The following is a 17,100-nucleotide window of genomic DNA, read 5'->3' on the forward strand; positions in this document are numbered from 1 at the left end:
AAGTGCAGCTTTAAGGCACGCCTCTCTGTCCCCACTTTTCTAGCTGGATTGCCTTCCCTAAAGTCTCTAAGCTTCTTTTGTATAGAAATATGAGAACCTTCCTTGTCTATAATACTGTTCATAAAGTTAAACTGGGTTTTCAAACAACTGTCTTCCAGCAATCATTTATAGGAGAGGAAAATGTTGACATGTTACCTTGGGCAAGCTTGGTGTTCTCTGGATTGCAGTCTTCCCAAAGCCCACTCTAATCTCCCCTTCCTGAGTAATAAGCGCAGTCCCTGTGGATGTCCTGCAAATGTTGGAGGAGCTTAAGGAATGCTTGCTAGCCCATCCATCTCAGAGGCTGCCAGTCTGGCTTTAGAGAGGCAGTTTGATGGGTAGAACAGAGACCTGAATGTCAATAAATCTAGCTTGCAGAACAGGAGAAGTGGGGTCTGACTTAGCTGGTAAGCCAAGCCAATGTGATGAATGTACTGTTAAAACCAGAACCAGATTAAACTTCTGTTGATGTGCAGTGGAGAAATGTCAGGGCCAGAGAGCTTCTAAAAAGTAGAGGAGAAACTTGTTGAAAATCTTTCTTCGTATAAAATATACTTTTGCCCTCAGGCCCTGCCTCTTTGGATCATGCCAGATGGTATTCTGTTTCTCCTGAGGTTACAGTTTATGTCAAAAGAAATAGACTTCACTTTGATGAGTTCTGAAGGAGGCATAGAAGAGTCCCAGACTAGTCATTTTTAAAGTGACCTTAGATGCCATCTAAGCCAAACCCCTCTCTAGCACAGAAGTCATTTCTTCATGTCTCCATGATTTGGAGATTGGTGATCAGGGACAGGTTTTAAACTTCATAAGAATTTTTTTAGGATTGATCCTATTCCAGTTTTCTTTCCATATTGCACGATGGTGAGTGTGAGGGGAAAGCAATGAAGTAGACATCTATAAGAAGAGCATGGAGACAATATCCTTCTTCCTAGTGACAAAGCAAGTTTTGCATTTGAGAAAATGTTTCCATTTTGCAACTGAAATGCCCTGAGTTATTGGAGGAAATGTTGAGAGAGGCCATAGTCTGAACCTCAGAAATCCTACTTCTGAAATTGACTACTGTGAAACAATTTTACCCCTTCTGGCACATTTTTTCCCGTCACACAAGGGTGACAGTGGTGTTTCTGGATAGTAAATTTGTAGTACTTTTAAGCTGCTTGGATGAAGCTATTCTGTAATAGATGTATACCTTATTGGATGGTCATCTTGTTAGTGTCTAAAGGTAATCTTTCATTTCATAGCAACTAATGGTCCCCTCCTTATCTGTGTCAGGTGCCATGCTACATACTGAGAATACATAGGTGACTAGATATATTCTCTGCCCTCAAAGATCTTGTCTAGAAAATGAGATAGACATAGGATAATACGATGTAATGCAGGCTAGGTGTTTTAATAAGTATATGTACAAAGCTCTATGGAAACAAAGGCAAAGCAAACCTGGTGGTGTGATGGAGCAGTGGATGAGGAAGGCTTCAGGTAAGATGTATCTTGAAGCGTGAGCTTTTTGGATGTTCAAGGTGTGGTTCATAGGGAAGGACATGGACAGACGCAGAGGTACAAACATGCAGAGAACATGTGCTAGTCATTAATGCATTCTAGGTTCCTCTTAACACTGTACTTCTTATTTTGTCCCTTTTACCTTGGTGGAGCCATGTGACTAGTTCAGGATAGTGAGTTGGAAACAAAAGTGAAATATCACTTCTGGGCCAAAACTTTTAATAGCTTGTTTAAGACTGTCCAGAGCTCTTTTTTCCCTTTGGAACACAACCAGGAACATCAGACATGGTGAATCTTCTGTCATTCTGGGTCCTTGACTGACCATGATGAACACAGCATTCCATCAACCCTTGATGTACATGTGACATGAGTAAGAAATATACCTGCTTTTTTCAAGTCACTGAGATTTTTGATTGCTTGTTACTTAGCATAACCTAGTCTATTTCTCTAATTCAGTGCAAAATTAAATAAGTATGGTGTGCCTGCAAAATAAGATACAAGATATCTGATGGGACTTGTTGGGAATGGAGAAAAATGAGATTGGAAATATGGGCCAGGACCAAATTATGAGAAACTTCGACACCATTGTTGTGAAGTTAACTAGAATCTGTAGGCAACGAGCAGCCATTGAAGGATTCAAATTGCTCACTATTAAGTCACAGAGTTCATCTCTTGGGGCATCCTAGTCTACTGCTTTAGTGCTAACCCTATACTTCCTGTAAGCTTAGGAGATCTGGATCCAGAAGAGTTAGAGGAGAAAACGGGATAGATGTGGCACAGGGAGTGTAGGCTAGGTGTGGCACTCCATCTGCTGTGTTCCAGGTGTGCTGTGCAGAAGAAACCAGAGAAAGATTGCTTGCTTTGTCCTCGGACAAGTATCTCTTCATTAGTGATTTCTCCTTATATCCTACTTTTCTTAGGCTAGACCTTTCAGGTCAAGAAGCTTACTTTCAGTGTTAGTATTTTAAAAATGGAATTATTTGGGTTCATCTATTCTTGTGTTTCCTGTTCATTGGATCCAAAATTGGAACTATTTATTGCTGCTTTGGATGTTCTTTTTCTGCTCTACAGTTCCTTTTTTAGTCATGTTTCCCATTACACATTGCCACCTCTCAGATTCTCCACGTAGCCTACTCATCAGCAAACCAGATCGGTCAGTGTTCCCTGAGATGTCCTTGCCTCTGTGACTTCATTTACATAGCCTGCTGGTACCCGAGGCCCCAGAGTGGGATGTTTGGTATCACTGAAATTCTACCCACCCTCTAGGACCCACTCACATGCCATTTTTTTGTGAAGCTTCCTATCTTTAGAGGGAATTAATCTCTGAATTTTCTGGGCTTCTCCTTCTCTATTAGGACCCTAAGTTCACTGAGTTGTTATATTATGGGTATTGGTGGGCATGACCAGATCCAAAGATCAAGGGCAAGAATTTGTCTTGATTATCTTAGCAGTCCTCCTAGTACTTAGCAGTGTTGTGAACATATTGGCATTCATATTTTTAAAAATTGAGAACCTTGAAATTGAAAGCCTTTTAACTGAAAGCATAAAAACATTAATGAAAAGCTTTGTCTAATTTCCCCTGCTTTATTCCTTCGGAGGCTGCCTGTAAAGCACATATTCTTCCCTACTACATCTCCAACACCTCCCAATTTAGCACCAACACCAAATGTCCTTCCCTGAAAGATTATTTTCTTTCACATAGTGATAAAGATGTTTAGTCAGAACAGAGTGAACATCAGTTCCTTTGGAAGGAAGGCTCTGGACTGAAAGTCAGTAAACAGAAGATGAATGCCAATGGAAAGTAATCTCTCTTCCAGAGGCAGGGAGGGTGGAGAGCAGACAATGTAGAAATGAAAGTGTGCCACCTGAGAGATTATAAATGTGTACCAAAAGAGACAGAATGATGTTTAACTTGGGGGGAAAGTGCAGCAAACACAGGTAAAGAGAAACAATCTTAAATGCAAATATTTAAGGATTTAAGGGACTTCCCTGGTGGTCCAGTGGTTAAGAATCCGCCTGTCAATGCAGGAGACATGGGTTCGAGCCCTGGTCCGGGAAGATCCCACATGCCGCGGAGCAACTGAGCCCGTGCACCACAACTACTGAGCCTGCACTCTAGAGCCCGCGAGCCACAACTACTGAGCCTGTGTGCTGCAACTACTGAAGCCAGCACGCCTAGAGCCCGTGCTCTGCAACAAGAGAAGCCACCGCAGTGAGAAGCCCGAGCACCACAATGAAGAGTAGCTCCCACTCAACCGCAACTAGAGAAAGCCCGTGCACAGCAACAAAGACCCAATGCAGCAAATAAATAAATTAATTAATTAAAAAAAAAGTTAATGAAGCTGAGGAAGTTTTACTGTTGAGCAAGACTTGGCTGTGGGGGGTAGAGAGGGCGTTAATGGACAATAAAGTATTCTGACATTTGAGCAATATGACAATTCAAAAGGTGGTGCTATTGTGGGCCATATAGGAAAAGAAATGATTCAAAATTTGAAAGAAGGAGGGAGAGGGAAGTACTGGAATTTGGAATGTCATTTTGGTGTCTGCTTCTCCATAGTCTTCTCATTATTTACCACTTTAGAGCTCCAGAGTTATCATTTAGTAATACTGACCAGCCCCTGTATTTTTAGGGCTTTTAGACCAGAGCCAGACTCTCTTCTCTTGCCAAGTCACAAATCAATTAATGGGTTAATTAATTAATTTTTTATAGTGAAAATTTTAGAACTCCAAGAGATAGACAACGGTCAGAAGAGTTTCTTCCAATCTTTAAAATTCGGATAGCAGTACATTATAAGTAGATCTTACTGGCACTAGTTTCTCAGCTCTCTGCTGATGAGATTTCTCTTCTTGAGCTATTTCAAAGAGCAGAATGGGAGACCTGCTCTATCTTAGGAGGAGTGATTGAGAGATTTGTTTACAGTAAATCTCCGTAGACACATCCTGGTCACTGCTTCTCTTTTGAGAGGTGACTTGACTCCCATTTCTATATCTGAGATGAGAAGTAGTGATTAAATCCACTTATGACTTTACTTGCTTGGGGGTATCAAAGGTGGGTTTTTTTTTTTCTTTCTAATGGAGTCATTAGAAAGTAGCAAGAATACATAAATTCTCCTGCCAGGGCATGGTATACAGACTGCAGAACATCTCATGCTTTTGTGCCCTCCTTTGTTATAACTTACATAAGTTATCTTTGGGAATAAAATGGTCTAAATCTTATTATACCATATGATCCCTAAAGATAGGTTATCAAGTCATTCTGTTCATAGATGAAAAAAGCATTGCAGTGTGTAAATGACCAAGATACCTGTGGCTTGCTTCATAGGATTGTCCAAGGGTCCCTTTCCCAACCCCTCAACTAAATGTGGTGTCCTCCTTCCATGAAGAGGATAGCACCAACCAAACGTCAGCAGGACTTGAACTTTGAGCTGTTTTTCCAGTAGGAGTGGCAGAAAGGAAAAGCTATTGTTTGTGTCTGGATAGATCACAGTTTGAGAGGAAGTATTACATTGGGAATATCCCCATCTTTGCAGAAGGATGGGCTAAAATCTTGTTTGGGACTGTTTTTCTTCTAAAGCTTAGAATATACTTTTATCACTGGAGATGGGTTTTGCAACAAGTGCCAACATGTGTCTGTAAAGTTTGAGTGGCAATATGTGCTGCTACTGAAGTTTTATTGTATAGAATGGCAAGGTGTGTGTGAAAGGCAGAGAGGTACGGGAGATGCTAGATTAATTTTCAAGTTGCATTTGTCCCAGAGGAAAATGTTTTGATGCTGTTAATATGCGTGCCAGTTATTAGAGGAGATATTACTTCTTTTTTTCTTTTGAGATATTACTTGTTGAATTGCTTCCCAGTGTGCACTTGAGTAACAGTTAAATACTTGATAAATGTAATAACTAGACACATATTATGCATTAACTATCCCAATGACCCAAAGCATCTGGTAAACAATAAATCTGTGGGAGAATAAATTAGTGGATACTTTAGATGGGGTGGTCAAGGACATTTAAACTGAGATTTCAATGACAGGAAATAGTCAATCATTTGGAGATGAAGGAATACCATTCTAGGTAAGGTAAGTGTAAAGGCCTCAAAGTGGGAATGAGCTTGGCCTGTTAAGGGACCAAAAAGAAGGCTACTGAGGTTGGAGTGGAGAGGGCAGAATGGTAGGACATGAGGTTGGACAGGGGTACAGATCATGTAGTACTTGGTAAGTCAGGATAAGGAATTTAGATTCATTGCTTAGTATGGGAAGTAATGGGAAGCCATTAGTGTATTTTAAGGGGAAAAACATTCTGGCTGGGGGTGACTTATGGATTAGAGGAAAGCAAGAGAAGATGAGGTGGGAGTTGAGGGTAGGCAAGAAGTAGGTGGGGGCAGCTGTCCAGGACTGGGGTGGTAGTAATGGGGATGGACGAGAGTGGATGGATTCAGGAGCAGTTGAGAAAAAGAGGGTGTTGTGAGAGAAGAAGCCAGGAGGGCAGGCAGGTGGGATAAGCCTCTAGGTCTAAGTAGGAAAACATTGTCTCCCCTACAGGAACTTTCATTTGCGTTCAGGCTGTAGGGACTCCAACCTCTGAAAAAACAGTCTTCACAAGTCACTGAGGAGCTGGCTCACCACTGACTTTTAATCTTTGGAGATATTTCCATAATCAGGAAGTTGCATTTTTTTCCACCCCTTTTTTCTTTCTTTCTTTCTAGTTAGGCTTCTTAGATATCAGGGGTGGGCAGTCTGGTAGGAGGGGTTCTGAGGATGGTTGAATTTGCCCTGAGGAAAAGCCAAGATACTGCACACACAGCCACTTGTCTGGTCAGCCTCAGAGTTCAAAGGAGAGCCTTGGTGTTCATTGTGCTAAGGGCCAGGGGTTTTACATACCTAATTTGTCATTCCATTCTCCTGAAAACATTGTGAAGTACATTTTAAAATTCCAGTTTTACAAAAGAAAAGGGTGAGGCTCAGATATGTTCTTTATGTTGTCCAAAGTCACCCAGCTTGTAAGTGGTAGAGCCAGGGCTGAAACCAGAATCTGGCTTTCTACACTCTCCACACCGCCGCTGAACTGGGGTTATTCTGCTTTCCTTCTTTTCTCATTACCACACAGAGTCCACCAAAGAACCCAGCATGAGAAAGGCCATGCTTTCTCTTTCTTTTACGTACTATATTTGCCTCCTCTCCACCACAGAGTACCTCGTAAGGTGCTCAGCAAACGCGCCTGCCTGGAGGCAACACTGTCTTCTTGCTGCCACCGATGGGGCTGTGATAAGAAGCACGGTGGTGCTGGGAGGTGGATCGTGCCGCTGTGGCTGCTAGGTGATGGGGAAGGACTCTTCTGTCTGTGCCTTGACTCGAAGGCATTTTCCATTTCCTAGTCCCCTCCCGCTCTCCATCCCTCACCTCTTGCCCCTCGACTTCAGCTCAGGCCCCTCGGGGAGCGTCCCTTGCTACGGGTCTGACAGCACTTGGGGGCGCGGGGTCCCTGTTTTCCGCGCTCTTGCCCATCTGTACGCAGAGCCTTGTTCCGGGGCGCCTGGAGCCCAGCGGGCATTGACGTCAAGCGGCGGCGAAGCGCTGCCTACAGACGGTTGACCCGGACCCTCCTCCACACCCCCTTCCTTCATCGCCCCCTCCTTCTTCCCTGAGCCCAGGCTCAGGCTCGCTATAAAAGGCGGGAGCGCGGGTTGCCCCCGTAGCGCCGGATTTCAGCACCATGGAGAGCCCCCGCCTGCGGCTGCTGCCCCTCCTGGGTGCCGCCCTGCTATTGCTGCTACCTCTGCTAGGCACCCTAGCCCAGGAGGGCGCCGAGCTCCAGCCGCGAGCCCTGGACATCTACTCCGCCGTGGAGGATGCCTCCCATGAGAAGGAGCTGGTCTGTATCTCCCCCGCCCCAGACTCCCCTGGGCTGCCGCAAGGTTCCTTCCTTTGTGCGCGTCCTTCCTCTCTCCCTGCCTCCCCACCCCCATTCCTAAGTCAGGGCCCGGGGAGGTGGGCGCAGATTCCCGGCTCCCGCTGTTACCCGAAGAACGTCTTGAGCCCACGGGCTCCAGACAGTCTGTAGAGCGAATCCCTGATCCCGGCTCCTCGGAGCAACAGGAGTCTCCGAGGCTCCTGGACCTGCGGTCAGTTCGTGGGACAGCGTTCGCTAAGTTTCCACCCCTTGAACATCCCTCTTTGTGGAGTCCAGGGGAGGAGTGTGTGTGGCTCTGGGGTTCCTTATAACTAGGGCTGGAAGAGAGCACCGGGGCTGGGCGCACAGCCAAGGCGGCAACTTGGGGCTCTGCGGGCGGTGTGTTGCAGATCGAAGCACTGCAGGAAGTTCTGAAGAAGCTCAAGAGTAAACGTATTCCGATTTATGAGAAGAAGTATGGCCAAGTCCCCATGGTAAGGCTTTGGGGTCGCCCCTCCCCATGCTTTTCCAAGAGGAAATACACCACCTGGAGTCTTTTACACAACCTTCTCTCCAGGATGTGGCAAATAATTCAGATAATGGGTTTGCAGAATTCTGTGGGCTCCCCTTTGTTTCCACCGTCAGCCCTTGCCCCTTGGTCTCTAAGGTTAAAGAGTAGATCGACCATTTCGGAGGATTGAACAGTTTGTGCCAGGAATCAGCCCTTGGGTTTCTGTGGAAAGCAGTATTTCCTAAAAATGTGTTCTTTTCACCTCACAAAGAATTCTCTGAGTTGGAAGAGCCCTTAAATCCAGTCAGTGCTTGTTCCTCTAATTTTCTTCCTGCCTTCCGGACCACTGCCAGGTTTTTAAAAATCTAAGTTCTAGGGTCAAAAATCTTGATTCAGGTCTGGTCACCTTCCTTGAAAAGCACGCGCGCACACACACACACACACACACACATACACACACACATTTTGATCTTCTTGGAGTGAGGAGGGTACCCGGAGCAGGGGGTGTGAGAATGTCTGTCTATTGTTTATCTCTTAGATAAAAAGGTCTTGTTGATTTTTTTTTCTTTTGGATGAGCAATTAAAGGAGCCAGGAAATGTAACTTCCCCACAAAAGGTAGAAGAAAGTAAGACGGGTTCAATAATTTAAATTTCTTTCTTTTTATGTTCTCTCGCTGAAATTATAAGCACAAGGCTCTCCTCGTTTCAGGCCTGACTGTACTTAGACCCATGGTGATGGTGGTAGGGTTCATCTGTCTCTCCCATGAGGCAGACTTTGTGTTGATGGGGAGACGTGCCTGTTGGGAGCATGGACATGCGTGTGCAGGGTGACTACACATTGTATTGTTCGCAGTGTGACGCGGGAGAGCAGTGCGCCGTGCGAAAAGGAGCTAGGATCGGGAAGCTGTGCGACTGTCCCCGAGGAACCTCCTGCAATTCCTTCCTCCTGAAGTGCTTATGAGGCGTCCACCCTTCTCCATAAGTCCCCCTGCCCCCACTTTCCCCAGAGGACCACACCTTCATCCCCGGAGTTTGGCTTTAGCAGCAAAGTTTGCATCTGCCTCTAAGGAAAAGGGGGCTCTTTTCCTGCTGTTTCCAAATAAAAGAACACATTAGGTGTTACTGTGTGAAGGGTAATGCCTTGTATGGTGTTGATACGTGTGCAAAGTATTCTATTCTTATTTTATCTGTCTGACAAGCTTTTCAAAGCTTTTTCAAATAAAAAGCTTTTACTTTTTATTTAAATAAAGAAAGAGAACTTCACTTTGAAAATTGTATTTTTGTAGGTGGCATGACAGGATGAAAATTAGATCAGGTAAATCTGGTAGATGACATCACAACCTGGAAAATAAATCACCCCAAGCATCACAAATTGAAGCATGTACAAATTATACATAATAAAGTGTTTTTCATAATTGCTCATAGTGCTTTGTTGTTTCTGCATAAGTAATTTCAACAGGAATGGTGGCATTAATCATGCTGTTGTTTTCAAGGAGAAATATTTTAAAAATAGCAGTCTATTGGGAAAACGGCACCAGGGCTCCAAGGAGTTTTCATCATTAATTAGGAGTTTGCCACACAAGCTTTTGTACACAATTTTTCTTTGATTGCAGTAGTGTGGGGTGTGTGTGTGTGTGTGTGTGTGAGAGAGAGAGAGAGAGAGAGAGAGAGAAAGATGAAATAAAGTGAAGATGGTTGGAGTTGAGTTGATATATTTTGTTTATTAAACGCTTTAGCTAGAATACTTAATTTTAACAGGGAGACCAATACAAGAGAAATTGTCCCATACTTTAGCCACATTAAAAGCAATTTGAAAAATTAGGACTTTTGTTTTGACACCTCTTTATTAGAAGATAGGCATTGGTTAAAAAAAAAAAAAACAGTGGGCTCTTTGGGAGTTGTTGTTTGTCCAAAGGAAGGTAAATAGCTATTTCAGGTACCCTAAGCACGTGAGACACAACCATTCGCACTATTTACTACACCATCCCGGAAATATTCTCACTTCAAAGGAATAACAGTCATTTCAGTAAATAGTTTTGAGGGGAACAAGTGAAAATTAATGGGGGCAGCTTCAACTCAAGAAATACAAAAATCTTAAATGTAAAGTTTAAGAGTCTTAAAATGTTTCTGAGTGCTTACCCGAGGTCACATTTCTGGGGGTTTAAACCAAACTAAGTAACGTTTAGGTGGAAGCATCATGAGAGGAGCAGGTGCTTTTTCCTAATGCAAACTCAGGAGGCACCTGCGTAGTAGTAGAATTTAAAACGAAAGTCCCTCCACTGATTCTTGGGGACCTAGAGTATGCTGTTAAAAAATATTTTCATACACAACTACCTTTTGCAGTGTTCTTATTGTTACTGTTATCATGGCTGGTCTTCCTAATAATCTTGCAAGATACTGTTATCACTCCTCTGCCCCCACTGCAGAGGAGAAAACAGACACCAAGAGAGGAGACAGAACTAGCTCAAGTTACCCAATCCCAAATCATGATCTCAGCTCTAATTTCTCTGACTCCAAAGATTTATCTTTTCTCTCCATGTCCCTCCAGAACAGGCTGTATGGACTCCCAAATTCCCCAGAAGCTCTTCTTTCTTTAGTAGAAATTAGCTCATTGGGATGCCAATGTATTTTGGGGGGGGGGGTCACACTTCAATTTGAATTCCAGGCTTTAGTTGTGATTGAAATGTGTTGCATTTTAATCTTTAAAAACTGAAAAGAGTTATTCAATAGTTTCATAGCCCACTGCTTTTCCAGAAAGCATTTCAGTTGAAATTCTATTTTTCTTGAGTACCTTAACTCTTCCCATTTGTGTCAGTCCTACATAAATAAGATGTAGAAATTGCTTTAATCATTGGTTAGTGCACAGATAGGACCCTCAGGGATAACACTTAGAACTGCTTCCTATTTTACCCTGGAATGTTTCAGCCAAAAGCAAGAAGTGTTGGAGGAATTTGTAGTTCAAAGAGAAGAATAAGAATATTGCTCTAAACCCCTTTAACTTGCCCCCTCACCCCTACCCCTACTATATCATCCCTCCTTTCTTGTTTAATATGGATATGGACTTATGGGGGATTGATGATGGAGAATCTGTGGGCTTGGTATGAAAAGGCTTTTTCCAAAAATTTTGTGTGGGTGCCCAGATTTTAAGTTCATAGTGCTAGTAACATTTTACATTAACGATGGCAACATTTAATCTTAAGTGGCTTGTTGGAAGTAACGTTGCCTTTTCACTTTATCAGTATTAAAGCTCCTCTTCTAATAGAATGTCTTAGTATGTTTAATGATTGAAGGTCCCTTTGGTAGAGGACAAGAACATTAAAGATCAAGAAAGTTTAAATGAGAAAAGTTGTCGGCCATATGGAGGCTTCCATGTGTGTGCCTTAGAGACCTTTTGAGATTGGCTGAAAGATCAGGGGTCTGAAAGTTGACAAGGTGCTCGATCTAAAGATCTGGGGAATAATATTACAAGGCATAGGAATGGAGCAGTGTTTCTCCCAGGGACCTGGAGATGATGTGTGAAAGTTACTGGAGGACTTTTCTCAGTTGCATACAAACATTCCCCTTCCCATGGTGATTACTGATCTTATACCCCTCACTCTATGCCAGAATCTGGAGGGCTATGAGGGATACATAGTCTACCTGTGTACCTGTACCCTCTCCCGATCCTGAAAATGGCACATCTGACTCTAGGTATTGACAAAGATTCTTTGCTTGACCAAACTTTAGTCAGCTTCCTGAACCTTGTCCTAGACCCATCTGTGTGCTTCCTTGTAAAATATAGTATTAGCAAGAACCCTGCTAAGTCAGTTTATCAAGAACTCCCCACCCTGGACATCTGATCGCTCTCCAAATATGATCAAGTTCCTTACCCCCCACCACCCCCGAAGTGATGTCTGATCACCCTGGCCCACCTTCAGCAAAGATCCTGTTAGATCAGTTTAGCCAGGATCTCCCCTTTTACCTCTTAATAACTTTCCATTCATAGACCCCCCAACCCTGTCCCTTGGCCATAAATTACTACTTGTCCATGCTGTATTTGGAATTGAGCCCTGTTCTATACTGAGGTCTCTTTTCCATTATTGCAACAGTCCTGAATAAAATCTGTTTTTATGGCTTTAACTACTGTCTAGCTATAGTTTTTCTTTGACAGTTTGAAGTTAGTTAGGGAAGGGGATTTAGGATTGTTTAGTTTAAATAAGATCCTCAGGTGGTTCTGCTAAGCTTCCTGTTCTAGAACCACTGCAGTGCTGAGCTAGCTTTTAATATAACTCATTCATTCCACACGTTTTTGAGTACCTTCCGTGTGCTAGGTACTGAGAACATAATGGTAAGTAAGATAGACACAATTTATAGTCTACTGCTTGATAGTCTAGTGGTGAGAAAAATTAATAAGAAACAAACAAATAAAAATTACAAGCCATGAGAAATTCTATGAAGGACATTGTGGTATCAAATGAGTGACCAGGAAAGGTGATATATGAGCTGAGAGTTAAAGGATAAGGAGCCAGTTATGTCAAAAACAGAGTGGTTGGAGTACTCTGCCACAAGGGCTTCAGGCAGAGGGTTTGACATGTTCAAAGGCAGGATAGATGTCGACCTGCTTGAGGAACTGAAAGAAGACCAAGGACTCTTAGCAGATGAATGCCCCATGAGGAGAGGCACAAGTGGCTACCCCTGTGGATAGTTCTTTGGGCCCCGTGGGGTGTACACAGTTGCCTTAATCAGGTGCCAGGTGAAATTAACAGATGTTCATAGGTTAGAAATTTCTCTCGAGAAAGTAGGACTGAGAATAAGGAGGGTGGTTGTCCTGACATCAACTTTTAATCTTCTTTGTCTCAGTGATGGATGAATATAATTCTCTCTTGCCTGGCTAATGTGTGTTTGTGGTTTATTTCCTTTACCTTCCTAAGTGTGGGTGTGCTTTTTTCAGGGTATCTAGTCCTGAGGGTCTATCAGCAAAATTCTTTTGGCTTGAAAGTAGTTTATGTAAATATTTCTAGCTGGTGTTCCCTGCACTATTGAGAAGAGGAATCAGAAGAAAGGAAGAGGTTACAAATTTAGAAGAAAGAGGAGATAATTGATGAAGCAAGGCTCTTGTCAGGGATGAGGGGATGGGATTCAGAGCCAAGAAAAAGATTAGTTTGAAGGAGGAGTGGGAAGGTGGGAGAACATGTTGTGCACAGATGCAGGTGAATTTGTAGGTGTGTTGGCAGGAAGTTGGGGTGGTTATTTATGGCTTCTGTTTTCTGAGGGAAGTAGGATATAAAGTCATCTGCTGAGGAGGAGAAGAAGCAAATTGTCCATTCAATAATTATATATACACAATATAGAAACTGATGGTAGCCAGTGTGGAACCTAGAAAAATGGTATAGATGAACCGGTTTGCAGGGTAGAAATTGAGACACAGATGTAGAGAACAAATGTATGGACACCAAGGGGGGCAAGCAGGGTGTGTGTGTGATGAATTGGGAGATTGGGATTGACATGTATACACTAGTATGTATAAAATGGATAACTAATAAGAACCTGCTGTATTAAAAAAAATAAAATAAAATTCAAAAAAAAAAAAGAAATTGATGATAGCCAGGTCTCTGCCATAAAGTGAGAGTTTCACCATGAGACATGATACATCTAATACTAGACAGAGAGAAAAATCAATTTAGAAGGCCTCTCACTGTTGTGGCCTCTCGCACAGTGGAGCACAGGCTCCGGATGCGCAGGCTCAGCGGCCATGGCTCACGGGCCCAGCCACTCCGCGGTATGTGGGATCTTCCCGGACCAGGGCACGAACCCGTGTCCCATGCATCGGCAGGTGGACTCTCAACCACTGCGCCACCAGGGAAGCCCAGAGTGTGTAATATTTCAAAGGGTGAAGATTGGGAAAACTTGTTGAAGGTGTGGGAAGTAGTGTGAATGAAAGTACACAGGGAAAAGAGAATGCAGTTAGAAATAACTTGAGCACTGGGTCCATGTGGTGTAAAATGATGAAGGAGACAAGTTTGGCTCAGATTGTGGGGTAAGGGGCCAAGGCTTTATTCCTGGTAGCAGAATGATATGATCAGGGCTGTGTTTTAGGAAGCTCTCTGATAGCACACTAATGGAGGGACCAGAGAGGGAGACATGGGCACAGAAAGGGCAGGTGGGAGGATATTGCAGTAGTCCAGAAAAAAAGTGATGAGGGCCTGGATGGATAAGAGCAGTAAGGATGGACAAGAGTGACAAAGAAGACATCATTCAGGAAAAGTCTGAAGCGGTAGTTTCCCAAAACTCTTCTGTTTGTGATGGTGTTTTATTTCATCTTCTGTGGTAAAGTGGTGTGGAAGTTGGGATACCAAAGCTAGATATATCCTATTTCTAACTGTTTTAATTCAAAGTTTAGCATTTAAAAAGTCAGGTTTATTTAGGTATAATTTATATACAATAAAATTCATCCTTTTGAAATGTACATTCTCTATAAAGTGTTCTTTCTTTCATGAAATGATAGTGGAAATAGATGGTTGCTTTCCTAATGTTTCCATTAACAAAACAAAATTTGGGATCTCTATTTTCAGATGCCAGAATTTGGGGGGAAATTTGACTGGTCTAGAAAATCTGGAAATCTGGAAATCTGGAAGCCATTGAACTCCTGGAGACTTGTGAAATGAGGAATCTGAAAGGCTGGGAGGATGGTAGATGCCAGAGAAAGGAGACATGGGGAGAGATGCTTGTAGCAGGGAGAGGACTGAGGTTTTGAATCTCTAAGGAGCCTGGAGCTTCTCTAGATTTGCTCTAGGTTCCAGTTCAGGTGTGGTTTCACCAGAATGGAGGTAAGGGCAGGGCAGCACTGCAGTGGAAGCAGGAAGCCTGGTTTCTAGTCATGGCTCTGCCACTCGTTACCTGTGTAGCCTTGCAGGGATTCGGACAGGCTGACATCTAAGATTCCCCTTCTAGGTGAGGTATTTGGAGACTGAATTCTACTTTATTTGATCATATCTAATATTCTATGTTTGAGCAACTGGGAAATAAAGCAAATATGCCTCAGTCCAAATTGGTTTTGACTTTACTTGAACTACAGGCTTTAACAAGAAAGATTAAACCTAAAATCACCTCAATTTAAGTTTGGATTTTAAAATAACTAATAATTTTCTTCGTATAGGTTTTGGACTTATTAGGTTTTAGAATTTTTTCAAGTTTTAGATTATTTGGTGTCTTTTTGTTGCAAGTATGTATGTTTTTTAATTCTATCATGTTTTATAACTGGTTTATTGATATATGGGAATGTTACATATCATGTATAAACATGAGATCCTGTAATGTTTCTGAACTTTCCCATTAGTTAGTTTTAAATACTTTTTATATATTCTCTTGAATTTTCTATGTAGACAATCACGTTATCTGAAAATAAAGATAGTTTTCACTTCCTTTCTAACTCTTATCCTTTTCTTACTGTTTTATTACATTGACTGGGTCTGTCAGTGTAATGTCAATGGTATAAAGATGACAGCAGGCATTCTTATTTATGCTTGATTTCAGTGACAGTGTTTCTTAAGTTTAACAGGAAATGTGTGTGTGTGTATTAAAATATATATATACCCTTTCTTAGACTGAGGAATTTTACTTTTATTCCTGGTTTGATAAGTTTTTTTCTTTTTCAAAAATAAATGAGTATTGAGTTTCAAAGAATTTTTTCTGCATTTATTGAAATAATCATTTTATCTTAATCTATTAATATTTTACTTGACCTTTTAATAATCTGACTTAATCTACATCCTAGAGAAGTAGTCAGCCTCTAGCAGACTCCATGGATACATGCTCGTGGTTGAGCAATCAATCTTGGTGGAGTTCTAAGGTGGAAAGGTCAGTATTGGACTCTAAGATTCTGCCGTGTCCTACAGCCATAGCCCTTGATCCTACCAGGTGAGCAGCTAATACTTCTCACAGCCTGAAGGCCTGGATCCCTTTCTGAGAGGCTACAATCTGATTCTTCTATACCCTGGGCAGGCAGTGGAGAACCACATACCTGCTTCTGCTCTTGTCCCCATCACAAATTTCTCCCAACAATGCTTTTCTAGACTTGCTGTTTTTGCTGCCAGTCCTTCACCTTGTCTGCTTGACATGGTGAATTTATTGATAGATTTTCTAATTTATTGATAGCTTTTCTTCTTTCAGTTTACCTCCATCTCCAGGTTTTCCTCTCCTATCACTGCTACTCCTACAACTACTCCTTTTCCTGACTCCTCACGGCAGCTCTATTGGGTTGTGTAGTAGAATCTTAAACTCATAACTGGTACCTTCCAGTCTCTTTTAAACTAATCTAGTATTTTGTATCCAGGTTTTTAACATTTAAATTTTTCTATATTTTTACCTTAGGAGTAATATGTTAACATTTGCATTAAAATACCCAACCAATAGCAACACTTCTTGACTTAATTCTAAGTTTTATTGGTATTGCTCATTATCGACTCTTCTTAACATTGTCTCAATTTTTGAGTTCTTTATTCCAATTCATGGGAATCTTTCTTCGAGTGCCTTTCTGGGGACTGGGTACTTGGGTATTGTGTTTCTGAATCCTCGCATACTTGAATTTGTGTTTATTTTGCTTTTTCAAAAAACAGTTTTTAGTAATTGATGCAGTAGTGTCCTGTCATGCTGTTGGTCTATCGTTTTCTGGCATTGGGGTAAGGGAAATCTTTCACTGTAATTGTCATTTTTTTTGTTGTTGGAGTGTTGTCTCTCCCTCAATATCTGAGTAGAGATTATTTCCTATACTTGTACTTCAGAAATGTCACTCAGGGTATCTTGGGGTAGGTCTGTCTCCATAATCTCGCCTGAATCTTGTTGAGCCCCTTCAACGGAAAGATTCTAGATTTTCTTTGGTTAAGTGAAAGATATTTTTCTCATTTCTTTGATTATTGTTTCTCTGCTGTATGTTTAGTTCTCTTTCTGGGATTCTTTTATATAAATATAGAATCTCTTATATCTGCTGTATGTTTAGTTCTCTTTCTGCGATTCTTTTACATAAATATAGAATCTCTTATATCTATGTTTGTGTGCACTATATCTTTTCTCCTTTTTACCTTGATCTTTTCCCTCTGAGTCCAGGGGAAAATTTTTGAGGTGGTTCTCTAATTCATAATTTGGGTCTTCGTTGCTGCGCGTGGGTTTTGTCTAGCTGTGGCGAGTGGGGGC

General features: G+C 42.0%; 1 protein-coding gene across 1 annotated transcript; it reads left to right on the forward strand.

Annotated features, from left to right (window-relative positions):
• Window positions 1–7,231: 7,231 nt before the first annotated feature.
• Window positions 7,232–9,349, forward strand: CARTPT (CART prepropeptide). Its single transcript, XM_065875249.1, has 3 exons — window positions 7,232–7,403; window positions 7,832–7,915; window positions 8,786–9,349. Exons 1-3 carry the CDS (start codon window positions 7,245–7,247, stop codon window positions 8,891–8,893), a joined length of 351 nt encoding a protein of 116 aa, XP_065731321.1. The 5' UTR covers window positions 7,232–7,244; the 3' UTR covers window positions 8,894–9,349.
• The last annotated feature ends 7,751 nt before the right edge of the window (window positions 9,350–17,100 follow it).

Source organism: Phocoena phocoena, chromosome 3, assembly GCF_963924675.1.
Source record: "Phocoena phocoena chromosome 3, mPhoPho1.1, whole genome shotgun sequence".
In the NCBI taxonomy this organism is placed as follows: Eukaryota; Metazoa; Chordata; class Mammalia; order Artiodactyla; family Phocoenidae; genus Phocoena; species Phocoena phocoena.